At 49.7% G+C, this 24,383-nt stretch overlaps 1 protein-coding gene across 1 annotated transcript; it reads left to right on the top strand.

Annotated features, from left to right (window-relative positions):
• The first annotated feature begins 666 nt into the window (after positions 1-666).
• Positions 667-23,423, top strand: POU2AF1 (POU class 2 homeobox associating factor 1). The gene is made up of 5 exons (XM_047071189.1): positions 667-858; positions 19,185-19,315; positions 19,830-19,872; positions 19,957-20,222; positions 22,896-23,423. Exons 1-5 carry the CDS (start codon positions 843-845, stop codon positions 23,208-23,210), a joined length of 771 nt encoding a protein of 256 aa, XP_046927145.1. The 5' UTR covers positions 667-842; the 3' UTR covers positions 23,211-23,423.
• The last annotated feature ends 960 nt before the right edge of the window (positions 23,424-24,383 follow it).

Here is a 24,383-nt window from a genome sequence, read left to right as displayed (position 1 = left end):
CGTTCCCTTTCAGTTACCAGCTCTGGTTAAACAGCATGGGTGTCCTCTCCTCTCTTCCCTAAGCGAGTTGGCCTTTTTCTCCACGGGCGTATGGACCCCGGGAACCAGCGTCTCCCATATTTAAGCATGATTAGGCCTCGCCATTTTGGTCATGGCCGGGGGGCAAGGGAGGGGCTGTTGTGTTTCAAAATGGAATAAACAGAAAAGCAGTATTAAAAGAATGAGGAGGTTGTTTAGTGAGGCTTGAAGAGACTACAGGTGTTTCCTCCTGTGTTGAGAACCAGCGGCCCCTGGGAATTGCATTTCCCGTTGAGCAGGGCCCATGGCGGACCGAGTCCTGCTAACATGCCTGTGGCGTAGAAGCCTGAAGGGGCGCCCCAGAAAACCCAGAGTTTTCCAGGGGTCTTTTGGGCTCCTCGTGGGTGTGGAGAGGTCCAGGACTGACACACATGCTCGTTCAGCTCGCACGCACAGACATTTTCACGCTCACCGTGCACCGCACCACACTCTGACGACCCCGGTCATCAGGACGCGGCCTTCTGTGCTGTGTTGTTGTTCAGATCCAGCTGGCTGGCTCTGCGGGTCTGTGGCCGGTGGGCCTCCGAGGGAGCGCACAGTGGGGTGACGGGCGGCCCTGCTACAGAAAAAGCGCCCGGGTACCTGAGGTGGGAGGATGTGACGACGCTGTGCCCCCGCGCAGCGGGGACTCGGGCCTTTAAAAAGCCGAGGAAACAGCCTCTGAGCAGGCGGTGGCTACACTGGAGGAGAGCACACCCAGGTCTCACGTGAAAGCAGCCAAACTGTCTGCTTCAAAGAGAAAAGGCAACATCCTGTCACAGGCCATGCTCTGGCAGAAACGTAAGTGGTTTGACCGTGGCTGTCAGAGCCGTGCAAGCACGGGCAGGGGCCGGGGCTTCACCGGCGAGCCCACCCGGGGACGGGCGAGGGGGTGGTGGCGATGGAGGCACCGGGGGTGCCCGTCCCCAGCCAGGGGGGCGCAGGGGCCAGGTGGGCGACGGAGCCCGGTGGAGAAAGCGACCTGGCAGAGGTGATGCTGATTTTCCAGGCTGGAGGGGAACGAACTAGTGTTCCAAGGTGGGACAGCTCATCGTGTCTCCGCTGCGAGGCATGAATCACTGTGGTGAGGAAAGGGCAGTTCATGATTCACACAACAGAAGAGCCAACTGTGACATTGGTTTGGGGCCGAGAGGGGAAGGCCGTGGGGTCCTTCACATGATTGGCTTTGTTTTTCATCCACGGCTGCCCTGTGGCCTGGGGTTCAATTCCTCGGGCCTGTTGCTGTCTGAGTGACTTAGGTTTCTGCCGAAGGCGTGATTTGTTTGCGTGCGTGCCCTGGGACAATGTGGAAACTTGGCTTTGGTCAGGCGTGCCTCCACTCGCTCCGCTGTCCTGCCTAAGTCACTCTTCTCCGCGCCTTGGTGGCGAGGCCCGTGTGTCCCAGTGCAAAGGGGCAGCGGGTTTATCTTTAACCTTAATGTTTATCCCTGGGGTCGGATGGAACAACTGTGAACTTTACTTTCCATTATGTGGGATCAAACAGAGACTCCTGTTATTAATAATGGAAATCATACAGAGATTATCTACAACATTCCTTTCTTGAAATAACAAAGTCAACTCAACAGCCTCATGAGACTTGAACCTTACCGGGGCTCAGTTCTGTGCTACCTCAAGAGAGAAATATTACCAAAAAAAAAATCACTCTGTCTTTTCCAAGGTGCTTGGGTCTTTACAATGCCTTTTAACAAATTCATGTACACCCTACTGCAAGCAAACTTCATATAAGAGAATCTAGATTTACAGAAGATGATACATTGGGGAGTCTTTGTTTATTTTACACAAAGATATTCTCCTGGAGGCCTTGAAGTTCTGAAAATACACCTTCATCGATGAAAACGTAACTTAGAGTCCTTTATCACCAACTCAGTGTTCTCCTTTGTTACTTGTGTAAATTCTCTGGAATTGAACTTGTTAATGTATAATTTGGAGGAGTGATTTCAAAATCTCTCAGACTGCGAGGTCTCATCGTTGATACTAGCAAGATGCAATTTTTTTTTTTTTTTTTAATAAAAAGAGATGAACTTCCATTTGGGCTTGAGAGCTATGGAATCCTTCCACAGCAATTAGAGGTATGCTGATAGGGGTGGTGTGCACAGTTACGTGAAGGAAGACCCTGACCTGCGGAGGTAACGGCAGCCGGCCCCACGGGACAGCTATGCAGCCGAGGCAGGCATTATTGTCTTTACTGGAAGCGCTGAGCGTCCATAAGCCCTTACGCTTAGAGCTGAATTGGTGGATTTTATACGAGCCTTTGGGGGACTTCTGCCTTGGTTCCTACCTATTCAGAGTAAGTCATTTTCCTTTTCTTTCTTTCTTTCTTTCTTTCTTTCTTTCTTTCTTTCTTTCTTTCTTTCTTTCTTTTTTTCTTTTCTTTCTTTCTTTTCTTTCTTTCTTCCTTTCTTTCTTTCTTTCTTTCTTTCTTTCTTTCTTTCTTTCAAGTTTTAGGTTTCTCATATGTAAAATGGGGTAAAAATACTACCTATTCCTCAGAGCTACCCTTACCTTGGTGAGCTGAGATGCCACCATATTGTTGATCGCTGTCGTTTGCCTTCAGTGTCTGGGATACGGGTTGCTTTCCTGCGTTCATGAGCCGCCATATTCCCCCTTTTTGGTTATACACTGCATTTTTCCTTCTCTAATTCCTCTTGTGATATTAGCAGTGGTTTTTTTGTTTGTTTGTTTGTTTGTTTGTTTTGCTTTTTAAGGGGATGCTGGAGGCATGTTTCTTGCTGACACCCCAGAGGTTGGTCAGGTCCAGCAAAGCCGCATCCTTAGGGAGACTGTATTGTAAACTCCTCAGCAGAATTAGTGGAGTGAATGGTGTTACAGGTTCGGATGCATACAATCCAAATTCTCTTTAAGTGTCCTTTGGCACCTTAAAGGAAATTAAGAAAGGCCCTGGGCACCGGACCCCTTACCCTGGATTCAAGTAAAACCTTCTTCCAGGACACTGAGGGGTCATAGGTGACTAGATTCTGTGGGGAAACCGGTAAAAACAGGGCAGCATTGTCAGCCCACTTAGAATCACCTGATGGAAGGGCAGAGTTTGAAATCAGACACCAAGAGTGCTGAAAAGGCACTTTCTTTTTTCAGAAAACACCCTCGGGCCATGATCTGAAATGACTGTACTAGGGGGTTCTGGAAAGGGTTAAGAAAACATCCACTTTGTCAATGTTGCCTCCTCCCTGCCTGGCCCATGATCCCTGTTTGTGAACGAAATGTGAACACAGACTCTGGTTCAGATCAGCTCGGAAATGCTGACACACAGAAGTGGAAATCTTCGAGTCTCATCCATGGATCTGAGCTTTGCTTGACTGGCCGGTTAGATAAAGAAGTCACGGCACCTGCAGATTCCCTTCTGGGCTCTGCACTTCGTCCTACAGGTCCCGAGTGGGTATGAATTCACATCCACCCCAATGAGAGGTCCTTGTTAAGGCCAACTGGCTACAGGGCAGTAGAAACAGCAGAAGCGATGGGGTGAGGCAGGTCTGGGTTTGAAAGTTGGCTCGGCAGCTTAATTATTCAACCTTCTCAGATTCTTAAAAATCTGGAAAATGGGAATTTTAATGCCTGCCTTACAAGGCTTCTGTCAGAGCTAAAGTAGGGAATGTACGTAGTGTTATCAAGTCTCCTGAGCGTGGTGAGAGAGAGTATGTGCTGTCCTGGGATATCTCCCTTGTGTCCATCTGGAAGGATCAGGGTTATGCTAAATTCCTTCCTGTCTCTCCTTTTCCACAATTTGACTAGCAGAGTTAAAAAGACATCACCAAAATATTCTTGAGTGACAGCATCTTTCAAACAATTTTTCGCGGGTCTAAATCAGGGATCTGCAAACCACAGCCTTAGTGCCACATGGGTCCCACTAACTGTTTTTGCAAATAAAATTTTATCAGAGCATAGCCGTGTCTATTCACATATTGTTGGGCTGCTTTTGTTACAACGAAAGAGTTGAGTAGGTGCCATATGACCTACAAAGCCTACAGTATTTACTATCTGGTCCTTTACAGAAAATAGTTTGCTGACCTCTGAACTAAAATGATTTGGTTCATACTTTAGATACTCTTTTCCTTAGGTTTCTCTGCGTCCTGGGGTCACACAATGCCAGCGCCAGTGGGAGGTAAAATTTGCAGTCAATTGATTAAGCGATTTGCATAATGCTGAAATTTGATTTGATTGACTTCTTCCTTGAAAGCTATGGAACCGTGTATAATAAACTCAACACCATTTGTTACAAAATGAATGAGTCACATAACTGCTTTTTCTTGTTGTTCTTTGTGTAAGGGAAGGTTTACACGATAATAAAAGGCAGGCTGCCTGATTTTCTTTGAACTGGCTAGTTGCCTTGATACCCCATAGACATGGCCTTGGTGTTTCTTTGCTGTGGTGCCCAGGGAGGCACTTTACGAACAGGAAATGGTTATTAAACTATTATGGCATGAATGTGCCTTTGCTTTCCGACAACTTCAACAGAGCACAGGTTCACAAATAGATACATTAGGGTGTCAAAATTGTCATTCATGTAGAACTCTGGATTTTACTCCAGGGTTCCACTAAATAGCCAATTAGAAAAAATTTTTTTCTTGACATTTATTTTTGAGAGACAGAGAGAAACAGAGCATGAGCAGGGGAGGGGCGGAGAGAGGAGACAAGAATCCGAAGCAGGCTTCAGGCTCTGAGCTGTCAGCACAGAACCCGATGTGAGGCTCCAACCCACAAACTGTGAGATCATGACCTGAACCGAAGTCTGATGCTTAACCAACTGAGCCGCCCAGGCACCCCTGTAGCCAATGTTTTTTAATGTTTATTTATTTTTGAGAGAGAGCACAAGCAGGGGAGGAGCAGAGAGAGAAGGAGACAGAGAATCTGAAGCAGACTCCAGGCTGAGCTGTCAGCACAGAGTACGACACGGCACTCGAACCCGCAAGCCTTGAGATCATGACCTGAGCCAAAGTTGGATGCTCAACTGACTGAGTCACCCAGGCCCTCCAAAATAGCCAATTTTTAAAGGGAAGTGAAAATTCAGTAAAACATAAGAAACGCCTATAGTAGTCATCTACTGTTTGGAAGTCTATCTCTTGCGGGAACTCAGTCAAACTGGTAACAAGAAGTAATGTAGGTCTGTGCAGTACCTCTAACATTTCTATTGGGTTACAACCTTTGCCCACTTAGTAAGCACCTTTACTTCTTACCAAGTTTATGTTGTTGATTCAGTGGTTCTTGTTGATAAGGACAAGTAGGGTCTAAAAGACAGACACAAAGTCACATGCACAGAAGGAAGTAAAGTAAGTGACAAACATCTACCAAGCACACAGATTAACTGGTAAGAAGAGTAATCTTTCAAGGTGGACACTTCCTTCTCCCCGTATTCACTAAAGAAAAATGCCAACTCTGTTTTTCTCTATACCCAGAAAGTTCCCAAGTCAGAGGTTTGGAAATCTCTCCTCCAGTTTAAGTCGGTAAATCCGTTCTGTTTTAAGGAACAAAAAGAACCAAGGTTGACTACACTTATTAGCTAAATACCTGGACATTTAATTAGCTTAGAAGTTCTGTAAATTTTTGCTTTTAAACCTTCCCATTACAAAATAAAGGTATTAGGTTCTTTCCTCCTTCTGATTTCTTTCTAAAGAAGTTTATTTGCCTACTGATGAAGATGTCACCAGTTTCTGACTTTGAGCCAACCAAGTCAAGGTTGGTTAATTAAGATTATTAACGTAAGTTTCACATTTATAAAGTACCTGGCAACATTCTAGTTTAATCATTTTTGTAGAACAAATGCTTGAGGAGAGTGGGCTTGCCTGGGATAGAGAGGCTTTCTCTGGAATCTTCTTGTCCTGGTTGTGTGATGGTGTGGCCAAAGCATTGTTCTTTAAAGTTTTTTTTTTTTTTTATGTTTTCATTTATTTGAGAGAGAGAGAGAGAGAGAGAGACAGAGCGTGAGTGGGGGAGGGGCAGAGAGAGAGAGGGAGACACAGAATCTGAAGCAGGCTCCAGGCTGTGAGCTGTCAGCACAGAGCCCTATGTGGGGCTCAAACTCACGAGCGGCGAGATCATAACCTGAGCTGAAGTTGGACACTTAACCGACTGAACCACCCAGGCGCCCCATGGACAAAGCACTGTTCTTGCAGACAGGAGACGTGGAGTTTACTTTCCAATCTACAGGTAATTAGGTGTGGGGTTACAGGCAAGCCACCTAAGCACCTTATTTTTCAAGTGTTCCAGCTATAAAATGGTACTTGCCCTTTCCTGGCTAAGAGCAGGGAGAGTGAACTTGACTTCATCTTCTTTTTCTAGCTGTAATTTCTGAGCTTTTATGAATGCTCATACCAAATAAATACATGTTTTCAAACCCAAGTCTTTAATTTAGTAGAAGGCATGCTCCCATCTGCACAGAGCAGTGCTTTTCAACCTTGGCTACGCATTGGAATGCTCTGGGGAATTCAAGAATTCCTAATGCCCAGGTCCCAACCCGAGGGTTCTCATTAAATTGCCCTGGGCATTAGATTTTCAAACCTTCCCAGGCAATTCTCATGTGCAGTCAAGGTGAGAACGACTGAGCTGGAGGTTACAGGGGACGGCTTCTAATATTCCTTCGGACATTGCAGTGCCGTGGGCAGGACACGTTCCATCCTGTTCACAGGGGTACGTACCAGCTATGGGGCATGGAGTACTTACTTGGTGCCTTGCACTGTGTCACATGTTCTGTCGCATCAGACTGATTACATTTGGTTGCTAGTGAGGAGACCTGAAACAACGTGGATTTGAATAAGACAGCGGCATTCGCTCTGTCACACTGAGCAAGTCCACAGCAGGCTGTGCAGGACGGTATGCAGACTCTACGGTCCCAGCGACACCTCTGGCTACTTCTGTCTTTCCGGTCTGTTGTCCTTGGCATGCAACTTTTGTCAAAGTTGCTTTGTGGTTGTGCCACTTTAACTCCAGCCACCACCTCTGTGTTTTGGACACAGAAGAAGAAGAAAAAAGAAAAAAAAAAACAACTCCCCCGCCCCCCATCGTGTAGGGTGCTTAAGTCAGAAAGGATAAGGCTGATGTTGGGTGTGGCAGTGGCCAGTCTTTGCCACACTTTGGATGTATTATCTCACTTAATCCTCAGAGAAACTCCGAGAGGCAGGTTCTGTTTCAAGCTCCATTTCCTGGATGAGAAAATCTGAGCTTAAAGATTAGGTTAGTAACTCACGCTGAATATTGTCTTACAAAGCTGTCCTGTGTCCCCGCCACAGGGCTCGGCTCACTCCCGGGGCTCAGAAGGGTGCTCTTGGTAAAGGCACAGGCCTTCCGCGTGAGATAAAGGAATGGACACCCGATGGCAAAAATCAAGTACGGCAGCTGGCAGACTGATGTTCATACTTCACGCCCTCATTCTGATGCGTGCGTTTCATCTAACTCACTGAAAGAAATAAGGTCTTTGCTTCCTTACCTCCCGCACCGGGCTCTTTGCACACATTTCAGCTGCAATGGGAGGGCTCAACGCGGAGAGAGTGACCCAGAATCTCCCCCTCCTGCCAACGTGCAGCCCATCTGTTTTCCGGGCAGCACTGATGAAGAGCTGTGTGGCAGCCTGAGCTGGGACCCAAGCTTCTGCCTCGTCGGCACTGCCTTCTTTTTGAACTATCTAGACTTTGGAAGAGTCAGGCTGTCCGTTCACACACGCGTGTGGTGTGGTGTGGAAAGCAACATCTAGAGAGTAGGGGTTTATTTGGAATCAGAGTGCCATCTCTGTTCTTTCTATGCCGTTAGCGGTTTAAAGTTTAGCCTCTAGTGCAGACAGATCTGAGTTTGAGTCCCAGGTTTATGCCTCACTTTGTTGCCATTTCCTTAAGTATATAATGGGGCTGTAGCTCTTACCTCACAGGCTGTGGTACGTGTTTACTACTGTGCTTTGCATTAAGTCAATGCTCAATAATAAATATTAGTTACTATTCTTAATTTCCCGCTCCCTCTCGCTCTACGTCTGAGAACAAAGCTGATGCGGCTAATTATAGATCGTAATTTGTGTGGCCTCTGAGTTCTGCATTTCTTGTGAAATAGCAGGGCGGCACATTTCCAGTCTTGTAACTTGTGGTGGGGCTAGTGATCAGGGCTAAGGCCGATGGTGAAGCTGGCCATTCTGTGACCAAACTTGGAACTTGGGCCACAATTTTCAATCACGCCTCATCAGGCGGCGGGCTCATACTGACTGACCGATTGTGTTTGTTTTTTTTTAATTCACAAAATTGGACTGAGGTGTTTATAATCTAGCCGTCAGGAGAATGACCCTTGAATTTTTCAAGAAATGGCACAATGATACCGAAAACTGAAACACCAGTGTGCTGCCTTTCTTAGTAATGGTTTCATCAGTATCACTTTCTGGGAAAACAGGCAGCCAAAGAGGTATAAACCAGAGATATTCTCAGACCAGGTGTTGGGACCAAAAAGGATCTGACCACACGTGAGAAAAGCTGCATTCCTCTTTAATCCTCTAGAAAGACTCATATATTTAATTGGAAGGTAGGAAGCAAATATACAAAGATTGTTATAAATTTCCAGGACTGAGAAATGCTGGGGAGATAGAAAAGAGAGAAAAAAAAAAAGGGAGACAAGAGAGTTGAAAGTTCGAATGCTGGATGAAAGCAACACCAATTCAGGAAAGAAAGGCATGGAAGGAAAATCAATCACCCGTGTGTCATCCTTTGTGTGGGGACATCCACCCAATAATGGAATTATTCCTAGTAGGGAAATCAAGCGATGAAATAAGTTATCTTCAGCAGTGGGGAGTGGAGGATGGAATCAGGGAAGGTATCCTGAAGCATGTGGCATTGGATATGGATCTTCGAGAATAAATGATAAAACGATAGTCAGACTTCTTGTTTAGAACTTGGGCGAGGAAGAAGCCTATGAGGGATATAACATGTGAGCATTAGGAAGAAAATCCGAGGATGTGTAGGCTGGTGTTTACAACATTTTTTTTTTTTTTTTTTGGCACAAACCTCTTTATTCAAACCAAACCTACTGCAGAACTCCAATACAGAAATAAAAATGGAGCCATTTGGGGAGGATATTGAAGCTCTGACTGCTTATTCACCCCCAGACTCTCCTACTTCCTTCCCGTTGTTGGCCACTCCGGGTGCCTTCACTGTATTCCAAAGTTCTTTAGGTCATAGCTGGACAACCATGACCTGGACCCATCCTCCACTCATTCAGCAAGATTCCTCATAGCTGGTCATAAGTCCTTGGGTTAAATACTTCCAGGGTGAAGGCTACACTCCCAAAGCAAAGTGAGTCACTGTGAAGCATGTTGTATTGGTCTCCATTAAGCTCTGAAACTGTGAAGGTCATATTTTCAGTCTATGTGGGTATCTTGTGAACAAAGAAGGGCATCTGTTCCTCAAAGATTGACCTGGTGACTCCTCTCCCTGGCTTGCTATTCTAGCAACTTCATGAGGGAATGCCCCACGTCATGAGGCATGGTTAGTAAACCAGAGATTTGGCAAAAAAGCTCATCTTGACTGGCAGTTATACCTCACATCGTGAATCAATTATAAGGTCTAATTTCACTCACAGGGGCTCTGCCCCAGGCCTTGGGGTTGGAGCATTTGGATCTGACCCCAAATGTACAGCTGGTGTTGGGTCTGAAGAGTCTTCCTCCAGGGAAGTGGTCTTGGGAAAATTTGATTTCCTTAATCTCTTTGGTCTGGAAAATCTCAAACTAGATATTATTTAAATCAATGAACAAACCATTGGATTTCTTCTCCTCTAGCTGCCTGACCATAGGTTTTTCCTGTTCTTGATCAGACTGTCAATTCTAGATTCAGCCTCCAGGTCGTAATCTAGTAAGGAAAGATATATCTGTCTCCTCTGCTCAGTCTCTTCACTTTGGTGCTACCTTGCTACAAAATTTGGGTAGACACCTTGGGTTGGCTCATCCCCGTTATGGTCTTGTGCTCTCAGTGTAGACCCTCTCTCTCCCCATTCTGATTCCTGTTTCTCTTGATAATCCTAAGGCAATGCTCTCAGTATGTCAACTGGAAGTCTGCCTTGCTCTAATAGGTGATAAAACTTCCCTCCCTGACCACCGAAGAGCCTTCCCATTCACACTGCCATGTTTCCAACCCATATGGGATATGTGCTCCTAGATTTCTGGCCCTGTGGAGAAGTACCATGACCATGGTCTCAGTCATGGCTCTGTCTCTGTCCTTTGGGAGATACACGGAAATTCCTTGAGGGGCTGTATCTGAGGTCAGGACAAGGACATGCCATCTTACTCTGTCTGTCTCTCAGAAATCTCCCAGGTGCTCCTTCCTGGCATTCTTTAAAAATTTAAATCTACCACAAACGTACTCCTCTACTGGCTTCTGAAGAAAGACATAAAGGCATCCTTCTGCTCAGCTCATGGTACCTTTAAGAGAGACCAATGCTAGGATTTTGATGTCCCCTGTCCAGGCTTGTTCTGTTTTCAGTTGCAGTCTTTGACCAGTCTCTCTGCAGCATCTTTGCCCCCCCTGTCTCCTAAGCATGGCTCTCCTGCTGCTTGGAGACACCAGGCCCAGATACCTGAGGGATGACTTCCAGGAGCACAATGAAGGCAGGTTGAGACAGGCCTTGCTGGCCACAGACGCTCTGGGTGTGTTGAGGATAGAGACATTCAGTATCAGGACGTAGCAAGACAAGAGAAGTTAGAATCACCACACAAGGATTAGCTACTTCCCTGATGAGCGAGGGGCTGAGGTCACAGGAGAAATAGCCATTTGTTGAACACCTGTTATGTACTAGGTGCTTAACTGTGTTAATTTCATCCAATCCTCATGATAATCCCACGAGATGGATATCATTACTCTCATTCAGCAAATAGGGAAACTGAAGCACATACATGTTAAATGATTTGGCAAGGGTGACACAGTGATAAGCTATGTAGTAGGCTTTCCAAACTAGGTCTGCTTGAGTCCCAACAGCATCATGCCACTTTTCAAGGCCAAGGATTTTAGGGTTCCGTTAGATGCTTCTTCCCCTCCCCACTGAGAAAAGTCCACCCTTAGATGGAAGTGGATTTTTACTTCACTGGGAGCAGTTGTATCCTGACTCAAAAGCTCCTGCAAATATGAATCTCAGGAAGTTAGATTTGAGATATAGAACCTCTGGAGCCAGCCAATTTCTATCTCAGAGTCTGAGTTCCTAGGACGGGCCTTCCATGGGCTAATCAGCCAAGATAGGATAAGACCAGCTGGTGTAACATCTTTGGAGTTCATCCAGGACCCCTAGGCTGGGGGTGGACCCTGAACATCTGGAACTACTTTGTGTGTCTTGGGCAGGACTTACATTCATGGTGTGGGCTGAGCCTGACCCCAGACTAGTTTCTCTGCCTCAGAAGGAGAACAACCATGCCTCTTGCACTGTCCCCTTTATACAGCCCCTACAGACTGGGGACCCCCCTTTGCTGCTTAAGTAAGTCCAAGTAAGAATAAAGTGGTGGTGGAAACCAGCCAAACAAGCTAAAACACTTCAACTGTGAGGCACTTGCAGCTCTGTCATTGTTTGTAATTCTAGCTTGTGCATTTATTCAATTAATGTCGATATCCCACTAGACTAGACGGTGAGCTCCATGATGGTTGGGACCTGGTTTACTCTGCTTAGTGAGTATTTGTTCAGGGCTCTCCTAGTCTTGTCCTCTGCACTGGGACCCAGTGTATCTCAGATGGGAGCACTTTCTGCTCTGGTGAGCCGGGTTTCTGTAAGAGACAGGCAGATGCAGCTGGTTTCTCAGGTGGACCTATCCACTGTCATTTCAGTCGAAAATACCAAAAATAAAACTTTGCGGGGAATTGTTTGGGCCTCTCAGTTCTCGTCACTCATGTGAGCACACTGCTGGTAAGCTTCTCATGGACTTCTTTTTCACGTCTCAGATGGGAAACACTATTTCTTGGGGAAATTGGCAGTCAAAGGAGACTGGATCAGGGTGGTCCAATCCCAGACTCCAACGAGAGGAATGAGGGTCAGAACCTGGCAGGGGACATTTGGTGACTGACCTCCAGGGTTACCCAGAGAGATAAGTGGACTTGCCCAGGCAGAGGACAGGCAGGTGATGAGGCAGAAATGGACTGTGCTTGGAATCAGAGGTCCTGGGTTTAGCTGATGACAAAGCTATTTACGAGTGTGGACTTGGGCAAGCCACTTAACATCTCTGGGCATCGTGTTCCTCATCAGTGGAAAGGAGGGTGAGAGGGAGACCGACCCTGCCTATTTCAGGAGTTGCGGTGAGGCCACACTTGAAATCATTTGTGTCAAGGCTGTGTGAGTCACAGAACATTGTGTGCAAAGGTGAGCATGGTGATTTCTGAGTTCCTGGGGGCTAAGCTCACGACCAGGAAACACAGGCCCGAGTCTCCACAAAGAAGAGGCAGAACACAGACACTGTCTCTGGGAGTAGAGAGAGCAACCCAAGAGCCTTGCGTGGTCTGCTTGTTCTGCTGGAGGTTTGGAGGGAGGATGGACGTATGGTGTGGAAGGCCCTGAGAGTCTTCGGGGGAAGGATGTCTCCGCAGCGGTGCCCATGAAGAGAGTCTGAAGGCTCTGGCACTAGCAGCCTTTTGGCTGACCTCTCCCAAGGTCATGGAGTGGGACATCCAGAACTTTGGGACAGTCCAGGTAATATTGAGGCTGTGGAATGGGAACACCTCATGCAGGAACCTGGTGGAAGAGAGCAGACTGCAGGAAAACTAGCTCTCTGCTTAAGCCTAACATAACCTGAGAGCAGTGTGGTGACCCTGGGTATTCATTCCAGGCTGACTGGGGCTTCCCTTCAACAGGGATCACTCGGCCCCTAGACCCCTTTGGTCAGGGACTCTGTGCTTTCTAAGACTGAACAAACCTCTGTGGTCACCCCAGATGTACTTTAGGAGCCTTCCCTGGCTCTCTCAGGTCGTCAGCTCTAGGTCCTTTTGGCCCGCCCAGGTCTGTGGCTCTCCTTCATCCTTTCCCAGTGACCTGCCTCTGTGGGGCTGATGGAAGTATGCCTCTTAGAATGGAGACAAAGAGAGAGGAAATGTCACTACTTTTCCCTTTCCTTCTCTGATGAGGCCAGAGAGCCCAAGATCAGCTGCCATCTTGGAGCTCTCCTGGTGGAGACGTACCAGTCTACACATCAAGATGCCACGACTTACTCCTTTTCGGCTGCCTCAGCAGCCTTACAAGCAACACCAGACTGTAATTCGGTTGAGGTTCTACTTTCTCATATCTTCTAAACACCTTCAAAGGCATTTTTTGTCCATCTATCTTTTTCCGCCTCTGCCCTGCGTGTTATCCAGATTGCTAGAACGTATGAGTGACGTGGTGATACCTCCTAGCAGCAGAGCCCTTTCAGTTCAAACACCAGTGAGTGGAAAGCCCACATTTACATGCGCATGAAATCTCTTTGTTGGAGTCCATTAAAAAAAAAAAAAAAAGGTAAACAGCAATCCAGTGTAAATTGGGCGGGAAAGCTTTTCTGTAGCGTGTCAAGTCCAATCTTTGGCCAAAGCCCAAGTTCTTGCTTCCTGTTTGGAAAAAACTCAGCCATTGTCCATGAATGGAAAGAACAAATTTGAAAACTTTGACTCAGATCTTCACCAGAAGAGGAACATTCACATTAGTGTTTCAATTAAGGATGTGGATAATCCTTTAGCCACATGAGCTAAACTTTCCCAGGCGCCCTCAACTACCTTAGGCAGAGAACACAAACAAACTTCTTTACGTTAAAGTGAAAAGTGTCAGCAACTTTTATGACTTTGTTTTCACTTAGAAGCTAGGACAAGTTTGTTAGCCCTGGGCTTGAATTCCTATTGTTCACATATTTGTTTTTGGTTTTGCTACAAGTGAAGAGAAAATTATTTGTATTTCTCCTTAGTGGATCTTTAAAAAAAATAATACTGAAGGTTCAACAGCAAAAGAGAATAATGTTTACCGAGGTTACTTGGAGTGATCAATAGTGTGTCATGTGTCCTTCTGGGCTAGGAAGGTTTTGTCTTTCAAAATGGCCTTGTGTGGCTGCAGGAGGGAGGTTCAACCAGTCAGTTGTAAATGGAAAGCACTTTCAGCGAGGTAGATAGTCGACATGAGCGAGATGGGTTCCTCTTCCGGGTTCCTTGATGGTAGAAATGTAGGCTTACCCTGGATCCCAACTAGCCCTTACAGCAGCGGTCCTATCTGCTGTTGAACTTACTGCCTGGCCCTGGTGGCTCGCAAGAAATCTGTAACAGGACGGCGGCTAGGAGAAGCGTCTTCTTTCAAGAGGACCCTCGACACCGTTCTAGGTAGCACCTGGCTGATGAAGGCTCTCTGAAAGCTGACTGGAGGAGAAGTTACAGTGACAAACGCCCGGGTGTGAGCTCCACCAGGAGCCATGAGGAGGGACCTATCTCCTTAGCTTCCTCACTGTGGCGTGAATGTGGTTTACACGGGGCGATTAAATAAACAAGTGCTGACAATTTTGCATATGTCCTCGGTGATATTTATTATCCCTTCTTCAGGGAACTGGAGGGCCGTGTTTATTTAAATGAGTAGCATCCATATGCTTCCTAAGCTCGGGGCGAACACACACGATGCCCGCAGGCAGACAGAGCACTGCCGGAAGTGACCCGTCGGCTTGATCTGTCATGGTCTGTGCCCTCCAGTGGAACGACAGCTGCAGGGCTCTTATTTTTGTGACGTGGAGCCTGGCCGGCTGTGTGGCAGGGGGAACTGAAATGTCTTCTGCTGACTTTTTATACCTTCAGATTTTTTTCATCGCTTATTTTGGAAAAGGAAAGCCCTCCCTGGGGCCAAAGTTATAGGTTTTTCTGTAAACGAGTTTTGTGGGGTTTTTGGTGTTGTGTTTTGTTTTGTTTTGTTTTTTTCCCCCAAACTCCACTGGCGACTGACTTCCAGTGGTGGGAAGCAACATGGCTGAACGTTACTCGCCCTGAGGAAAGGAGATTCCCAGCAAAGGCCAAGAGGCTCATGTTTAGGTGGAAAGATTTTTCTCAGTGACGGACACTTGGCTGCTCCCAGGAGACTTAACGGGCCTTCGACCACAGGAGAAATGGTGAGGAGGCTTCAGGCTTTCAGGACAAGCTGCCGTTTGGTCAGGGGACTCCTAACACTTCTGGTCAACTCTACTCTGGGAAACTGGACCGGGTAGCATCATTTTGATCTCCTGCTTTCTTTTCTTTGTCTCTTATTTATTATTAAGAAATTATTTTAAGAATCTTAAAAATGTTCTTCTCAGTATTCTAGTCTAGTTGTTTTAAAGTGGCTCCGTTCAGGGATCCCCACGCCCCCAAGGCAAAGCAATCTCGATTTCAGACAAATTTCTTTACCTCTTCCAAATTTTTATGCTGGTTTCTCAGGCTGGTGGCGGTGTGTGTGGGGGGGGGGGTACAGTGTTTACCGCAGAATTAGAAACCTTTATTGTTGCTTTACAAAGGTTGGTGTGAAAAGGACTAACTGCAGGTTTTGGCTTTGCAAATAGGCTTGGCCACTGGGGTCCTTGGGGAATTGTCCTGAGGCTTCTGATTCTGGTATTTCACGGTCACTTTGCAAAGACACGGGCTGAAGCACCCTCGAGCACTCGAACATGCGCACTGGCAGTCAGTTCCTGGATTCCTTGGCAGCTGGTTGTGGGCTGATAGGTGGGGAGGCAGCAGGTCCTTGAGAGCTCTGGGAGTTTTGCACTAGGAAGAGGTGGGGACTTACAAACTGCTCTCCATATGGTCCTTGTGCCAGGGCACACCTGTTGACACTGTGGCTTCTAAGGAAGTCCAGACATCAGAGGGTGATGCCCTCGGCTCACAGCACCTCCCCCAAGCCCTCTTTGTTCATTGATTCAAAAACAACAGGAGGCAGGAAGCCCTCCCTTGACAAGATCCTGGAAATGCCCAGCTGGCCCCTTTGCAGCCAAGTGTTCGATGTGTCCACTTCCTGGGAGGGAGCGGGTGGGGAGTCCTCTGGGCCCTTCCCCACAAGCGTACATGCAAATCAGAGAGGGTTAGCCGTATACCTGTCTTTGGTCTGGACTGAGATGTGAGCACGTGGGATGGAGCCTTTCTTGCCCCTCAGCTGAATTAAGAGTGTGGCCACCGTGCTTAGACCCCCAAATAACCCTGTCCCCTGAGTTTCTTCCGAGTGTGCAATGCCTCAGGCTGCACTCGTGCCTAAGAATAGCTGGAAACCCAGCTGCAGACAAGTGTGGTCTGATATGGGCGCGAATAAAGCCACTGTGGGTGACTGAGAATGAGTGAACAGAGTGTGGGAGGGCAGGCGCCCCTGTTTGCTGCCATGTGGGGCCCCACCTGGGGTCTGTGGCCAATGCTGGGCATCACTGATCATGAGAGAAAGTGGCACAAGGAACCCTTGTAGGAGTGAGGCACCCAGAAGGAGGGTTAGAAGGATTCAGAACATGTCATTAAGAAATAGCTGGAAGAACGGATATGCATTCAGACTACAGGGGACCTGGTATCTGCCTTCCGATGCTGGAAAGGGATACGACTCCTGCTGATACTATTAGCTCACATGTATTTAATGCTTGCTGAGCACACGCTCTGTTGCAAGCATTTACCTGGAATTCTCAAGCCTACCAGGTATGTGCCATTATGATCTTCATTTGCAGAGGTGAGAAGGCTGTCAATGGATTCTGAACGGCGAGTTTCATCAGAAGGCAATGCCAGGCAAAATGGCGCTTGTTACCATGCGGCCGGTCAAGCAAGAGGATAGAGCTTCCTGACACTGAAGCTCCCCAGAGGAAGGTGGAAATGGGTGGAGGGAGGGGAAGGAAAGTAGCATCTACCATAGCTGGCCCTGGCCATGGCTTTGAGAACCTCTGGCGTATTATTGCAGGGAATCCTCACAACTACTGTGTGAGATGTGGGTTATTGAGGCCCAGGGGTGTTAAATAAATCATCCGAGACCTTGCCACCAATAAGCGACAGCCCAGTTTTGCATACAGGTATTTTTGGCTCTCAAGTCTGTTGTTAATGCTGCTTTTACGAAGGTGATGGTGCCCAGGTAGTGCTGGGGCACTGGTATGGGGCTGGATCTCTCTGCTCCACACTCTAGTTTCAGTCTGATTTTATGTCGGTTGTAACTGTTTCATTGCATGTCTCTCCCACTAGATGCAAGATGCATGTGGGCAGGGGCCATAGCTATCTTGCTCAGTGCTGTATTCCCAGTGCCCAGGGATAGTTGGAAGAATGAATGAGTATCAGTTGAGACTCCTTGTTACGATGGGGCGGGGTCGGGGGTGGGGGTGGAATTAAAAAGAGGATAATTTATCTATCAGGACGTTAGAGGGAAACTCTGGTATTCGATTAGGGGTGGTTATCAGTGATGCTAACCCCAGCAGAGCTTCAGAATCACCCGAAAGACTTTTAAAATGTAGATTCCTAGGCCCACATCAACCCCCCAGAATCGGAACTACCTGGAAGCAGGGCCTGGGTATCTGCACTGCGTACCACTCCCTGGTCAATTCTGCTACCTGGCCGGGTGAGGAGGCCCCATGGATGCATCTGAGTCTGGGGTTCTCTGTATTATGTGTCCCCGGGGCTCTTGGACACCCCTTTCCCTCCCCCTGCTGCCTCTCTACCTGCTGGGCTTCAAGGCCAACTGCGTGTGTGCCTGGAGCATGGATGGAGGTCTGGTGCCGGGTCAGGCATGAGTTCTTATCAGTTGGGTATTTACTGAGCAAAGTTCAGCCAGGTAGCACTATGGTTCCGGGTTTAATAGATACCTAGGCTTCCAGGCTTTTGATTCAGAGTCCAGGTCCCTGGGACCCTTATCAGTGGATGATAACGGGCTCCCTGGGTGAGTCCCCAGGGCCAGGGCTACTCACTATTCTTGGCTGACCCAGGCCTGCCCTCCAAAGGCCCAGGGCCCTAGACTGTGGGCTGTCTGGGAGGGCAGATGGTCAGTGCCCAGCCATGACTGCTTCTGGCTTGCTCTCCCTGGCCAGGAAGTGCCCGGTTCCAGCTCAGTGCTTTGGTTTCCCAGCTTTGATGACAAAGGGCACAGGGAGCCTTCTCTCTACAGCAGGGCTGGACACTCTCTGGCTCCCGGTGTGTGGATCACCAGTGGGTATTGGTCCTCTGCCCTGGGAGCCACGGAGAATCCAGGAACCGTTCACTGCAGCCCATTCTATGGGTCCAGGAGAGGGGAAGGCAGGGGGTGGGGGGGGATGAATGGCAGCACATTCCAAATAATCATCCAACCGGTTAATCAGCAAATCCCTTAGTGAGCTCGCTGTGGACATGCTACTTGGGAAGATATAGAGAAAGAAGGTATAGTATCTCATCTTGAGAAGCTTATCATCCGGTTAGGGGCATACGAAATTTACACCGAAGGATTACTAATTATTATATAGCAGATTGCAAATGTATTAAATGCTTGCTCTGTACCTGTTTTATAGTAAGCATATACTGTGCTCCCCATTTACTAGGTCAGCGACCCCTTATGACATTCGTTTGGTAAGAAATGGCACAGAGAGGTTTAGTAACTTGCCCAGGATCACATAGCTAGAATGTGGCAGGGGCAGATTTCGAGGCCTGTGCCATCCGACTCGGCGTCCCTGCTCTTTTGCCGTCCTCTGCTGCCCCCTATGATGAGCACTAACCAGGCCTGTCTAAGAGGCTGGAGGATGAAGCCACTTCTGTGGGCAGCCGTGGGCCACCAGGAGGGTTGCACTAGTCTTGAGCCAGGGCAAATCAGGAAGCTGAGAAGTGTGAGCGTGAATCTGGAAATCTCAAGTAAAGGTGAGGAGAGGAGACAAGCAGGAAACCAGAGAAGGCTGAGTAGACCTTCTGGCCAGAGTCAGGGCTTATTAGTCCTTAGTGTGCAAAGTGGTCGGAAAATGGGTTGAGCTGACGCAGCCCAGGACTTTCAGTTGTACGTTAAGTTTACAGGACTGAACTGGTGAGGCAGAAGGGAGCTATAGACGGTCTGGGGCAGGAGGAGTGGCAATACCGGGGGAAATTGTCTAGGAAGTCTCCCGGGTCCTCCCTGCTCAGGCACAGCTGAGGTGAGCCGGCAGACCCTTGAGAAGAGGGGAGCATACGCTGGGGTGGGGGCTCGTCTGAGAGGCCGATGAGCAGCGGCGACATTGTTTTTCACAGCCTCGGCACCAGAACAGGTCCCGGCTCCACCCCGGCCATACCAGGGCGTCCGTGTGAAGGAGCCAGTGAAGGAACTGCTCCGGAGGAAACGAGGCCATGCCAGCAGCGGGACGGCTGTCACACCTACGGCGGTGAGGGGGCCGCTGCGGCCCGAGTGTGCGCGTGTGGTGGGGTGGGGTGTCCAAAGGGGCCCTGGCTCTAGGCGAGGCTCAGCGAGGCCACAAAGGCAACACGTTGCCAGGTACAGCTGCTGAGGAATGGGCTTAGGGGAGAACAGGTCAGTGATCCCTGGGTAGACCAAGGAGGACTGGGGCCATGGGCTGGCCCCGGTGAACAAAGCCAATGCCGGGGGCCTGAGTGAGCGGATGACTCACACGTCCTGGCGTGAGCTGGGTGTCCCCTTGGGAAGACGACGAGGCCAGTTCCCTACGTGCACAGGCTTCTTGCTAAACGGAAACACGCATCCCCCATAAGTATAGGTGGTGACGGCTGGGACATGACATGGATGTTTTGGTCTCAGGAGGAAGATTCCCCCCCATCACCCCCCAACGTATACTTTCCTCCCCTGGGGCCCTCTGGGCAAGTTTTCTGCAGAGGGCCAGATGGAGAGAGCTGAACACTGATCCTAGTCTCTCCTCCCTCTAGGTGGTGCTGCCCCATCAGCCCCTGGCTACCTACACCACAGTGGGTAAGAGCCCCCCACAGCCCTGGTCCCCTCCAGGCCCCTCGTCTGGGCCACACCTGCAACTCTGTAATTTCCTTCTTCCCACAGGTCCTCCCTGCCTTGACATGGAGGTCTCCGCTTCCACAGTGACAGAGGAGGGGGCCCTGTGTGCCGGCTGGCTCTCCCAGCCGGCCCCGGCCACCCTCCAACCCCTGGCCCCGTGGACACCCTACACGGAGTACGTGTCCCACGAAGCTGTCAGCTGCCCCTACTCGGCTGACATGTACGTGCAGCCCATGTGCCCGAGCTACACGGTGGTGGGGCCCTCCTCCGTGCTGACCTACGCCTCCCAGCCGCTCATCACCAATGTCACGGTACGTCACACAAAAGCATTGCTGCACCAAGGACACCCTTTGGAACCTGGGCTGACTTCCTGACCCCTGATCGTTCTTGCTACTGATTCTCAGGATAACTGAGTCTTCAAGCCCTTCCTGTCCCGCAGGGAGGCCTGCTCTTCCCATTGACCTTCCACAAAGAAGGCGGATGGCCTCCCTTGTCGTACGTTGTGCTCTTTGGGGTGGGGATGTTCTCCGGCCCTTCTGCCCTAAATCTCCCCGTGCTGCCCCCAAAGCAGAAGGTCTTGGTTGCAAGTTTCGGTTTTCAGTGAATGGGGGTATCAGGTGAGGTCTGACTGGGGCCTTGCGCCACACCAGGGCTCTCTTTCTATTCCGCTGACTTAGAGGCTGATCGGTCACCTCATAGTGGGATTTGCAACAGGTGACATGACTTTTCAGAAAACTACTTTTGATGAAGTCAGACCCACCTACAGGGTAATTTGTTGAGTCCTGACTCTAGCATCAGATTGCTTGGGTTCAAATCCTTGTCCCTTACTAGCTATGTGATCCTGGACTGAGTAACTTAATTTCTCTGAGCCCCGGTGTCCTCATCTGTGAAATAGGTATATTAACAAGAGGGCTGATGTCAGGCTCAATCGGGATGATGCCCGTGGAGGACTTAACACAGTTCCTGGCATACAGAAAACACTCAATAAATGTTACATTATGATTGTCTCAAAGTCGGCCAGCAACATTAACCAAGGGCTGCCTTCGAGTGCCCGATGGGAAAGAAAGGACCTGCTCCCCCAGACACAAAGGAAGAGAAGTGGTTTTATGTGAATGGTATCTGTTTGAGCAAAGGAATGGGAATCCCCTAAGCATTCGGAGGAGGAAAAGTCTATGGGTGTAGCTATATCCGGCTACAGGGAACTGTCTATGGGTGTAGCTATATCAGATCAGGGAACACTCTGGGGGTGCGAGTTGGGGCCTCAGGAGTACCTGCAAAGCCCACGTTGAGGTGGAACTGGCTTTGCTTCCCCACCTCCCCCCACCCGTTTCCCTCAAGGGTTCAGTGTCATGCTGTTGCACCTGCCCTTTCATCACCATCCAGGCAAGGGCCCACAAGAGCTCTCCTCCCCCAACCCTACCTGGCTACTCTGCAAACCGGTTGTGGGCATGGATGATGGTGGCTAGAGGAGTGAATTCAACATCTTTCCCAAGCAACTCATTTCCATATCGGGGGCCTTTGGTGGGGGCGGGAAGCGGTGGACGTAATGGTTCTCAGTCATTTCCATCCCAAGGATTTCTCTCATTATTTATCCTTTCATTATCCCCACCTCCTACCTTGAAAGGCTCTGTGTATCAAACAGACCGTATTTATTAAGAAATAATTTGTTTGTTTTGCCGCTTTGTAAATTAACGCATCAAAGCTGGTGAGAGCTACTAGTCAGCACCCCTGATTAGCAGGAGATAAGACCTGTTAAAGCCCGGGGTTGGTGGAATTCTATCCCTGAGCAAAGAAACCTGCAGTCCCCGGTTTCTGACTCCACAAAGTAGGATTTCCGTGGGAATTTTGAAATGCTGGAAACAGTCGGGCTTTGCTGGGAGGCTGGAAGGCCTCTGAGACCCTTCCCAGCTCTGTCATTCTATAGAAAAACACCCTAAAGCCTCGCTACTCGAGCTACGGTCCCCGGACCAGCCACCCTGGCGTCACCAAGGATCTGATGGGACATGCGGAATCCCGGGCCCTACTCCAGACCTCTTGTACCAAAACGGGCATTGTAGTAAGATTCCCAGGGGACCGACATAATCTCTTTTCTAAATGACTCTGTTCCCAGGGGCGGTCGGGGGAGACTTCAGCCTCTCTCACATCATTTCACGCAGAGATCCTCCTCCCCGTCCCTGCTGCCTCAGCTGCGGGAGATGGTCGGAATCCAGGCCCTGCCTCTCTTGCAGGCCTGACCTCAAGTGTGGTTTTATAAAGTGACCTTTATAGTGTGGTTGTTGCCCACGTGAGGGGCATCGTTTGCAGGGCACCTGCGAGAACGGCCGGGGACAGCCACGGGGGCCCAGCTCAGAGACAGAGGAGGATGAGGATGTGGCAGGCACCGTGTTCCCCCAGCGTCTGGGTCGGTCCCGAGCACGTGGGAGATGAGTGGCACCGTGTGGGCGGACCTCAGGGCGGACCACACACCGTGTGTGTCCAGGCGTGACAGCGGCCGCCTGGGGGTACAGCTGCTACCCAGGGGGCAGTCTCGTTAACATGCTGTATTTTCACCAGTTTTTAAGATGTGCGTCCGCCCCCCCCCGCCTCCACAATTTAATATCTCTGAAATTAGGATGGAATTCATATGCAATAAAATCTGGAAAAGCGTCTCCAATCAGCTCGGCCCTGCGATGTCAGTCCTGCTCGTAAGGGACCCCACAGAAGAGAAAAATGGAGGCGGGGGGAGGTGGTGGGAGCCAGGACTTGTAGCTAGTGAGAGTCAGGGGCGGGGATGCAGCTGAAGTTTGCCCGGCTTCTCCTTGGGGGGAGACACCGAGCAGGTGGAAATGGAGCCCCCCACCCCCCCACCCCCTGGGCTGAGAGCGCAGGCGGGGGCCAAGTTGAGGGGGCCGGAGAGCTCTCCACCGGGAGCAGGATGAGCGCGGACGGACGAGCGGATCCCCCCGGGGCTGCTAACCCTCGGTCCCTTGTCTTCCCCATCACAGACCAGAGGAGCGGCCGCGCCCACCGTGGGGCCCCAGCTGGAGGGCCCGGAGCACCAGGCGCCCCTCACCTATTTCCCATGGCCGCAGCCCCTGTCCACACTGCCCGCCTCCACCCTGCAGTACCAGCCTCCGGCCCCAGCCCTGCCCGGGCCCCAGTTCGTCCAGCTTCCCATCTCCATCCCCGAGCCGGTCCTTCAGGACACGGAAGACCCCAGGAGGGCCATCAACTCCCTGACCATCGACAAGCTGCTTTTGGAGGAAGAGGATGGCGACGCCTACGCGCTCAACCACACGCTCTCGGTGGAAGGCTTTTAGGGCCTGCTCGCCCGGAGAGTCCTGCTCCCCGAGCCTGGGATTTTACACTGAGCCTGGGATTGAGCCTCAGATTCACACCTGTTTGGAGTAGCTGTCTCACAACTACACTTTCCACCCTCAACCAGAATAATTGGCTTTCCTTCCTCCCTCCCTCCCTCCTCCTCCCTTCTTCCCCCTTGCCTTCCTGCCTTCTTCCTCCTTTTCTCCCTCTCCCCTCCTTCCCTGCCTTCCTCCCTCCCCCCTCCTCGCTTCCCCCTCCTCCCTTCCTCTCTTTCTCCTTTCCTCCCTCCCCCGAACCCCTTCCTCCCTTCCTCCTTCCTTCATTTTTTTTTCCATTTCTGTTCCTATCTGAGAAGGAATTATAGAGATTTTTGTGGTAATATTGACGCCAGTGTTGCAAACCCATGTCCCAGGTGCTTTTATTTCTGCCTCATTTTGTTCATTGGAGCAGCAGCCCAGCTGAGCTGTCTTGGGGCCAGTGCCGCCCTGCCCTCTGTCATTTTGAGGTGTATGGGGTGGCCTTGCAGACCCACTGCCCAAGTCCGTGAGCTGTCAGTTCTCACAGTTGATTCTTTGTTTGCTGTTCTCTGCGCTGGCCAGATTTACAGTCTAGGCAGCAGAGTCCCAAGGCCTGGGGCTCAGTTAGGTGGTGGGGGTGGTGTCCCGGGGGAGAAAAATCAACAGCAGAGTGGGTGGGTTGAGGGACAGAGGAGGGAGGGGAACGTTGTGTGTGTGTGTGTGTGTGTGTGTGTGTGTGTGTGTGGGCATGTGTTGCGGTGGGGGGAGGGGGAGGAGAAGGTTGGGTGGGGAGAAGGAGGACTAAGGAACCACTGAGCTTCAGATTACTTGGTTATTAAGAAGGAGAATAAACTTAAGAGCAATAATTGCTTCGATTGGTGGTTTTGTGGCTCTCCTTGAGGATACTTGCAAGGAAAGCCGAGCTCTTATAATCGGGAGGGTTAATACCTCTGATTGCGCCTTCCCACGTGTGGACCCTCCGTGGTGCTCGCTGTGTGCGAACCAAAACTCACTGAAGCCCCGTGGGGGCGGGGTCCTCGCTCAGTGCCACACGTGGTTCTTCCGTGTCTTATAAAGAGCCATCATTGTGTGGGACCACAGCCTTCTTCTCAGGCACCTTCCTGGGGGCTTCTAGAAGCTCAGCCAGAAGTACCA

The sequence above is a fragment of the Lynx rufus genome, unplaced genomic scaffold (genome assembly GCF_022079265.1).
Source record: "Lynx rufus isolate CCGP_SWC_20201006 ecotype Redwood Valley unplaced genomic scaffold, mLynRuf1.p SCAF_9, whole genome shotgun sequence".
NCBI classification, from domain to species: domain Eukaryota; kingdom Metazoa; phylum Chordata; class Mammalia; order Carnivora; family Felidae; genus Lynx; species Lynx rufus.
The sequence above is the reverse complement of the archived record's forward strand: the minus strand, read 5'-3'. Positions and strand labels throughout refer to the sequence as shown.

Excerpts from the sequence above, each read along its gene's own strand:
- POU2AF1 (XM_047071189.1), top strand. Across the intron at positions 19,873-19,956 it reads GGCTACCTACACCACAGTGG|GTCCTCCCTGCCTTGACATG; the intron begins GTAAGAGCCCCC and ends TTCTTCCCACAG. Across the intron at positions 20,223-22,895 it reads CGCTCATCACCAATGTCACG|ACCAGAGGAGCGGCCGCGCC; the intron begins GTACGTCACACA and ends TCCCCATCACAG.